The sequence below is a fragment of the Halichoeres trimaculatus genome, unplaced genomic scaffold, assembly GCF_033239565.1.
Source record: "Halichoeres trimaculatus isolate MK-OKI-2021-1 unplaced genomic scaffold, fHalTri1.1 fHalTri1_scaffold_3, whole genome shotgun sequence".
In the NCBI taxonomy this organism is placed as follows: Eukaryota; Metazoa; Chordata; class Actinopteri; order Labriformes; family Labridae; genus Halichoeres; species Halichoeres trimaculatus.
Window position 1 is genome coordinate 20,845,168 of NW_027437181.1, and position 7,878 is coordinate 20,853,045.

Genomic DNA, 7,878 nt, shown 5'->3' on the forward strand with positions numbered 1-7,878 from the left:
GGGCTATATCATGAATACTGTGGCCCCAAAATATCTTATTAATTATATTATTATCGCAGTATTAATGAAAAACCCTTTCAAAGTTTCATCACATCACCATCACCTGCACCGTGAGAGAATTTTATAATTCACTGGTTCCCAAAGTGGGGATCAGGACCCCCCTTGAGGGTAGCGAAACACTAGACAATTGACAATTATACATTTTTTCCATTATTGTTAAAATCTTAACAAAAATATGGGTCAAAGTGTTTATGGAACCATGCAAGCAGAAAACGTTTGTATTGTCCACACTCTGTGAGATCAAGATCGTTGGGGTGACTAAGCCAGAATCACGATGGTATCAGTATCAGTGGTAGTGGATTAATTTGGTAAACCAGCAATGTGGTAGTCTCATTTTCTATACATCAGCATAATTAAGCATCTAAGGGCTTTTTGTCTGTTTTTGTCTGGCTTTGGATTGGCATATGCTTCCTTGCAGAAGAAGATGGAAGGGTGGTCACTGGTCTCTGTCTCCTGTATTTCAGGGGTCACGCCCACGGATACCAAATACAATTTTTGGAATCCCAACACTCCCAAATTGTCAAAGAAACTTTATTTGGTTGCTGCCAGAGTGCCTCGCTTTTAAGTTGTCCTTTGTGGCATTTTCTTCAGCAGGAGCCACACACTGTAGTGAAGGCCTCACAGCTTGTTACCACAACCTGTCTGATGGTTGAACATTGTTTCTGTGATGTCACCAGTTTGTTTCTGAAGCAGAGTTTTGAAGCCTGTTGTTTGTGGTTGCCATAAGAGAAATGCTTAACCCCTTTACTTTGTTTAACCTTGCACAAGGCAAAGAGGTGGAGTTAAGAGTTTAGCCTCTTTGCTAACGGCTACAGTGTGCCCACCTGTCCATCCAGTTATGCTCTCAATTAGGAAAAAAATTTAAATTGAATATCTTCAAAAGTAACAAGTTATATATAAGAATTAGTGCTGCACGATTTGGGGAAAAGGTGCGATTTGCGATTAGGTGGACAATATTGCGATTGTGCTAATAAAATAAAAATAAAATAAAAATAAGTTGTGTCATGACGAGTCTACAGACTTGCTTGGTTATCATGAAGAAAAAAATCTGAATTGCATGTGCTGACATTGCGATTTCGATTATTGTGCTGCCCTAATAAGAATCACCTTTTTTTCAGTATGCCTAAGAAAAGAGCACTTCAGACCAGACCTGTTCTTCAACTAGATTGCTTTGCAAATGCTAAGTGGGTAGCTTAGAGTTACACAACACCTTTCTTTATGTAATACTGTAAAAATTAATCAACTTTATACCTCTACGTCTTTAAAGTATTCTGGAAATTCCACACCTCAGAAATATGGAAGGATAGAGTTTACAGACCCCACCCATATCTTTTTCTCAAGAGGTAAACTCAGTGACATCTGTATGTTTCCACTCCTGCAAGGTAACTTGTGACTTGCGTGTGCCTGGCAAAGATCTGAGAGAACATCCAGAAAGGCTGTGTTTTTTGAAAACAACTAGAAGCAGTGCAAAGAGACTGAAGCTGTCCTCTGTGTGGTTAGCTGTGCAGTTTTTTTGGCATTGCCTATGGCTGTGTGGCTCATGAGACGGCAGGCAGCGGCTTGAAGGGGGATAGAAAAGCTTTCTTCCCCAACTCTTTTTTATCTCTTCAAACAAATGAAAACTTAAAGGAAGCCAGAAAATGTCCGAAAAGGCTCTTATTTTTGTTTCATTTTATTTTGATTTTTTTCTTCAGTGTGACTGTGAAACAGTCTCCAAAGAACCATAACAGTCATTTTTGTTCTGAGTTGAGAGTACTAGCAAGTTATGTGGTAAGGGCTTAATTCTCTTCACTTTTGCTTCCAAAGCACATCATCAATCAGATTTCAACAGTGCTTGAGTAAGTTCATGTCAATTCCATCCGCGGTGTTTTTTTATTTTTATTTTTTTACAAAAGCTAAAACTGGGTTTAAAATGATGCAGCTCAGAGGGAGTCATTAACTCAATATACAAAGTTCACCCAAACATTCAACAGAGCAAAATATTGCTTTTCAAAAGCCACATGAGACTGCTTGATGTATATATGTGTATATATATATATATATATATATATATATATATATATATATATATATATATATATATATATATATATATATATATATATATATATATATATATATATATATATACATATACATATACATATATACATCAAGCAGTCTCATATTTGTATATATATATATATATATATATATATATATATATATATATATATATATATATATATATATATATATATATATATATATATATATATATATATATATATATATATATATATATATATATATATATATAAATACATGTGTGTCTGTAAACAAACTAATAAAGGAATGTGCTTTAACTTAATCTTGTTTCAATGTCTCCAACGTTTTTTGTGTGCAGGTTTTGGGGTACAGCTTTATCCACATGGGGCAACAAACAAACAAATGTGTGTGCTTTATTAACAGCATAGCCAGAAATGAGCATGTGACCTCGCCTTTAGCCCTATAGGCTAGTTTCTTTCTGAAGTTTTTGGTTTGGCTTACATCTGACAACATTTACCCTTACTTTTTTTGTCGTTCTGTGTCTTAAACACTCAGAAGAAGATATCTTCATTTTCCTTCCTACTGTTATCAGTCCTGACATCTCAGTCAGACTTGCCATCAACTGCCAAGGCATTTACTTGTGTCTGTGACCTGTCTGTAAACCCTGTCTGATCGCTTCACTTGGAGAGCTGAACTACAACAGACATCCGTCTCTCATCACTTTTGTCTGTTGTCTGAAGCAAATCTTGAAATACCTTGCCACCATGAGGCGTATGAGGCAGAGAACAAAGCTGCAGGATATTCAGTCGAAGCAGAGCATTGATAAGGATCGTCAACTTTGTTCCCTTTTTATTTTCTGCACTGACAGTCATTCTACCGGTGTCATTCGGTAACTTCATTACCAATGAATTAATTATAACAGCTGACCAAATTAATCTCTTATGAAAGCTGTATAATTAAAAGATTAAACTCACCTCTGTCTTTCATCTCCTGCAGGACATCACCAGCCTTCTACACACCATCTATGAGGTCGTGGACGCCTCCGTCAACCATTCTCCCAGCAGCAGCAAGACACTGCGGGTCAAACTCTCTGTGGCTCCTGACTCCAGCCAGCGGTGGAGGAGTTGCACACAGGGTGCAGCAGGTAAGACCCACATTGACTAGGTGGGTGGGAGCGCAGGAGAAAAGAGGGCATTTTGGGGTCCCTCTTGTGTTGCGTGCTGTCAGCTCACCCAGAGATGTTTGTTGTCATGCAGAAAGGCGGCTGCTTCAGGCCTGTCAGAGCTTTGTTCCTCACAGCCTAGGCGTCGCTCCATCTCTCCCACTCAATGGGGTTCATTTTTAATGATGGGGGAGTGACAGAGCTAAGAGAGGGCCCCCTCCCTTAGCGCCTTCAAATACTCTGAAAGAAACCTTAAGAGATGTGCTGGGTCCTTTTGATAACCACAGCCATTTTTCTTTTCTCCAAAGTTCCCTTTTTTCCTACCTCTCTTCTTCCCCCTTCTCAGGGCTGCTGGGAAAATATAGCTACGTTCAACTTAACTTTTCTCACTGATGACTTGGTAAACAAGTAGTCAGTAAAAAAATGTCTCAAAAAGTATATATTGTTCTCTGTTTGTGTCTTATTGTTTCAGCTATAAATATCTGTCGAGAGATTCAAACACAGCGAGCTTTGAAACTATCGTTGCTTGCCTTCATGCTAATTTCAAACTGCATCAGATCTCTCGTCCCTAATAAACTATTTCTGCATGTTTTTTGTTTCACTCCGTGCCTTATAAGAGGCTGCGGGTTGAAAATAGAATAAATGAACTATTGTTGTTTTTCTTTTCTATAGATCTTCAAAGTAAAACTCCAAAACAAAGGTTGCTTTCTTCTCAAGCTTGTGTGACTGTTGTCATGTGCGAGTGTGTGTGTGTGTGTGTATGTGTATGTGTGTGTGTGTGTGTGTGTGTGTGTGTGTGTGTGTGTGTGTGTGTGTGCGTGCTGTTGTTGTTGCTCTGTAGAACGCTTTTTGATAATAGCCTCCTGTCTTTCACACATACACAGACATTTCCCACCCCAGAGAGAAAAATGACAAGTGCATAGACGACCCCAAGAGTGCAGACAAGAAGAGTCGAGCTCTCCTAAGGTAAGCTTACCTCATCTTCACGGTTCAGTTTCTGTTGTTCAAGCTTGTGGTGCCAACAAGAGAGTTTGTCATCCGTATTTTACATCAGTGAGAATAACATCCATTTATTAAAAGCGAACACTTTGTCTGTTAGCGTGTCTTGAAGCTGAGGTTGTTTGAGAGGAGAATCACACCTAGAATCTGCAATAAAGTTTGACCCTTTAATTACTATTGCTGAAATCTACCTCCACTATACAAAGGATGGGTTAACAGCATAAGGGGAAGTCAGCCCTCTTACCGCACTGTTTAAATCCTCCCATTTGAGGTTGAAACCTGTGATTTTCCAGTTGCAATCTCACTTCTCTAACAATTACTCTGCTACTGCCTGATCATAAAGAACACTTGTTTGACTTTCTCCAAACACTACCATACTGAACCTCTCGGGCCAAACTGCTACCTAATGAGAGGTGCCGCTTGTGTCCACAGGCGCCACCACAGTGACCACCACACCCAACCGGGCTGCCAGCGCCACTGTGTGGATGAGAACCTAGAACGCAGGAACCACTACTTGGACCTGGCAGGCATTGAAAACTACACATCCCGCTTCGGAGCCGGTGAGTGGACGGGGGCCAGGGGTGTAGAGGAGGAGAGGGGAGGGAAAATCACAGGCCGTGGCCCTTTGAAGCTGTATCCAGGGGCCCTCATTACTGCGGCACCTGCTTGGAGCCATTAGGTGAAACTAGCAGCCCACTGCGCTCCTCGCCAATGCAAACATCTGGGCTCAGGCAAGCACAATACATCAAGTGTTCAAGGCTAAAGCCCATCAGCAGAACAGGCTGTTGTGATGTGAAATATAAGGTTTCATAAGCAGCAGCCTTGATCAGATGGGCTGTGATGACATGATTATTCAAATGTTGGTCTTGTTGGGCAAGAGCTAACAGAGATGTGCTCTTTCTCACATCCTGTCAGGGTTATCTGCATTGAGAGAAAAGCTGAAAAAAAGATGCCAGAATCCTTGCATGAAGCTTGTGAGTGAAGTAGTGAACTGTTAGCGCTTCATTAGCCCAAAAGGAGTTTTCACCTCTTTCTGTCAGCTCTTTATTTAATGCCCATGTAATGGATGCGGACCAGTCTTTAAATTAAGTGAACTTTGTATCCCTGCAACCTCTATTGTTATTTTTTTCAAGTTCACCCTTTCAGTAAAACAATTAACACTTGGGTCTGTTTCCTTTAAAGCTACTGCCACTGAGCCCTCAAAGGCAGAGCCTCAGACCCGTTCGTCCAACCAGACTCGCTCTCGCTCACACGAGCCAGAAAATGGTCATTCGCATGCCCACCACCGCCGCCTGCACTCTGTCGTGGACACCGTTTCTCCAGACAGCCTCCACCCCTCTCGTACGCGGGGCCAAGACTCAGGGAAACATGCCCTCCGGTCTCCTAAGACACACAGCCGCACACCACCTGCGCACACCAGCGGAAGGGTGATGAGAAGCCGAGGTCCTCCCCCTCCCCCAGCACTACCCAGCCAGACCCCTCCTCACCAGTCCACTGCCCCCTACCGCAAGCACAAGCAGCGGTCAAAGGACAGCCAGGCCCACAGGGCCTTACAGGGCCCTCTGGCTACTCCAGGACCAGTGGTAGAAAGGGAGCAGGTGAGGGACCTGCCCAGTGTGCTGCTGTATGAGGGGGGACTGGCACAAGTGATACAGCGGCATGAGCACCACCACCACCATGAACACCACCACCACTACCACCACTTTTACCAGTCCTGAATTTTCACTCTGGTTGGACAACTTGGCCCACCTGCAGCCCCATAAAACCTCACCAGGCCAGCAGACACTGACTGCCGTGAGCTCCTTCAACTGACACAGGGATGCTGCAAAGTGTGCAGCGCTGTGGGAGCTTTATGGAGAACAGAAGGGTTTCCCAGTGCTGAGATGTTAGATATCAGTGTTATTCTGAAGCTGGTCAGACATTCAAAAGCTTGGGTATGCAGCAGGACATTGATCCAGAGCCACTGTACGCCTAGGACTAAGGATCACAGCTAAGGGGTAAGAGAAATGACACAGAATGACAATTAAATAAACCCAGAAGGTCCTCTTCCTCTGAGTCTGTAATCCTCTTCATGATGAAAGACTCCAAAACCAGCACCGCAACCCTTCCAAGCCACTAAGCCAAACGTTCTTTAAGGAGAAGGGGGAGAAGAGAAAGAAAGACTGTGATGTAAAGAAGAAAATATATGAAGGAACATAGGTGAGGGCAGGGCATGGTGTGTGTGTTTGTGTGTGCGTGTGTGTTCATGTGTGTGTATGTGAGTGTCACGACACTGGTCTCTGTTAAAAACCACTTGAAGTGCACTCATGGGTGCGTGAGTATTTAAAGCAGGCTGTCAGGCAGGTTTTGAAGATGAAGATGAAGATGAAGATTCTGATTTAAGCATGCAATACGCTGTAAGCAAAAATGGGAAGAAAAATGATGAAACGCTACAAAGTTAAAGAAAAAAGAACAAGAGATCCCAAATCCGCTGCTACCTCTAACTTTATCCTAATTGTTGTAATGTTGACTTTGATTAAGAGGTTATTTTCAAATTACTATGAAACTTTTTTGAAAGAAAAAGAAATTCTCACTATCTTCAGTACTGAAGTGTCAAGAAGCTCCTTGCTTTTATCAACTAACATTAACTGTACATAAGGTATATATTGTTATCAATTTTATAAGCTTGATAATGTGATTTCTTTGTATTCACTATCTGAAGTTTTTATGTTTGTGCTTTTCTTCACAACCCAGTTTTATAAAACCACTTTGAGCCCTATCCTGACAACACAGTTGTATTCATCACACGCACCTTTCACCCTTCCTCTGCCTCAACTTTCCTGTATCATTATGACACTTAATTTCATCAAGTTATTACTCCTGAATGACTAAAGCAGTGCTGTGCATTAGTTCACGTTCCTTAAGATTATTTTCAACACACACCTGGCTGTCCTTAAAGCTCATCAACCTCTGCCATAGGTGTTTTTCCTTTTTGTACCAGTGTGTGGGTCCTGGATGAGAACAAAGCAAAAACTTTTTTTTTTATTATTTTTTAAACTAAAAACAAAAATGTCTAATGTTGGTAAAAATGAAATATCACTCCAGCTACTTGTGTTGTCTTTTAAAATACCTCAATTTAAAGCTCTTCAGATGTTTCTGTGCCAGCAGTGTTAGTAGACAAAAAAGTCTGTTGTTTTTATATCTTAAAATCTCTTTCAGTAAAATAAAACGATCAATAACTTGATATATAAAGCCAGTCAGACAGAGAGGTGTTTTATTATTTAATGGGAGAGGTTTGTTTTCACTTTTTATCAAGGGAATTGTTTTGCTAAGCATGCATATATTTTTTTTAACCACTGCCCTCCTTCTTATCTACATATTTAGTCACAGCTGCATGTTGCCCATGCAGCACTGTACTCTGCTTTTTTTGAACTAGCACTACCCTGAATCAGCTCTCTGGTCCCCCTGGGTTAACATGGCTGCTCTCTCTGTTTCCATGACATCCTCCTGTCTGCCAGCTGTCAGCAGGTCTTTCACCGTGTGGTCATGTGGCCTCAGAGCTCAGCCAACAAGGCTCTGTTTGTAGTGCTGCTGGGCAGGGGGTGCCTCTTTCAGCTGTCCCATTCCTTTGGTGCTGGATAACACTGGGC

General features: G+C 41.6%; 1 protein-coding gene across 1 annotated transcript in view; it reads left to right on the forward strand.

The window, feature by feature from the left end:
• The window catches only part of nkd1 (NKD inhibitor of WNT signaling pathway 1), a 32,146-nt gene extending 24,867 nt beyond the window's left edge, over positions 1-7,279 (forward strand). Inside the window, exons 7-10 of the mRNA XM_074666947.1 lie at positions 3,085-3,232; positions 4,135-4,216; positions 4,682-4,809; positions 5,432-7,279. Coding sequence (XP_074523048.1) covers positions 3,085-3,232; positions 4,135-4,216; positions 4,682-4,809; positions 5,432-5,967 — 894 coding nt within the window. The 3' untranslated portion in view covers positions 5,968-7,279. The remainder of the gene's footprint in view (positions 1-3,084; positions 3,233-4,134; positions 4,217-4,681; positions 4,810-5,431) is intronic.
• The last annotated feature ends 599 nt before the right edge of the window (positions 7,280-7,878 follow it).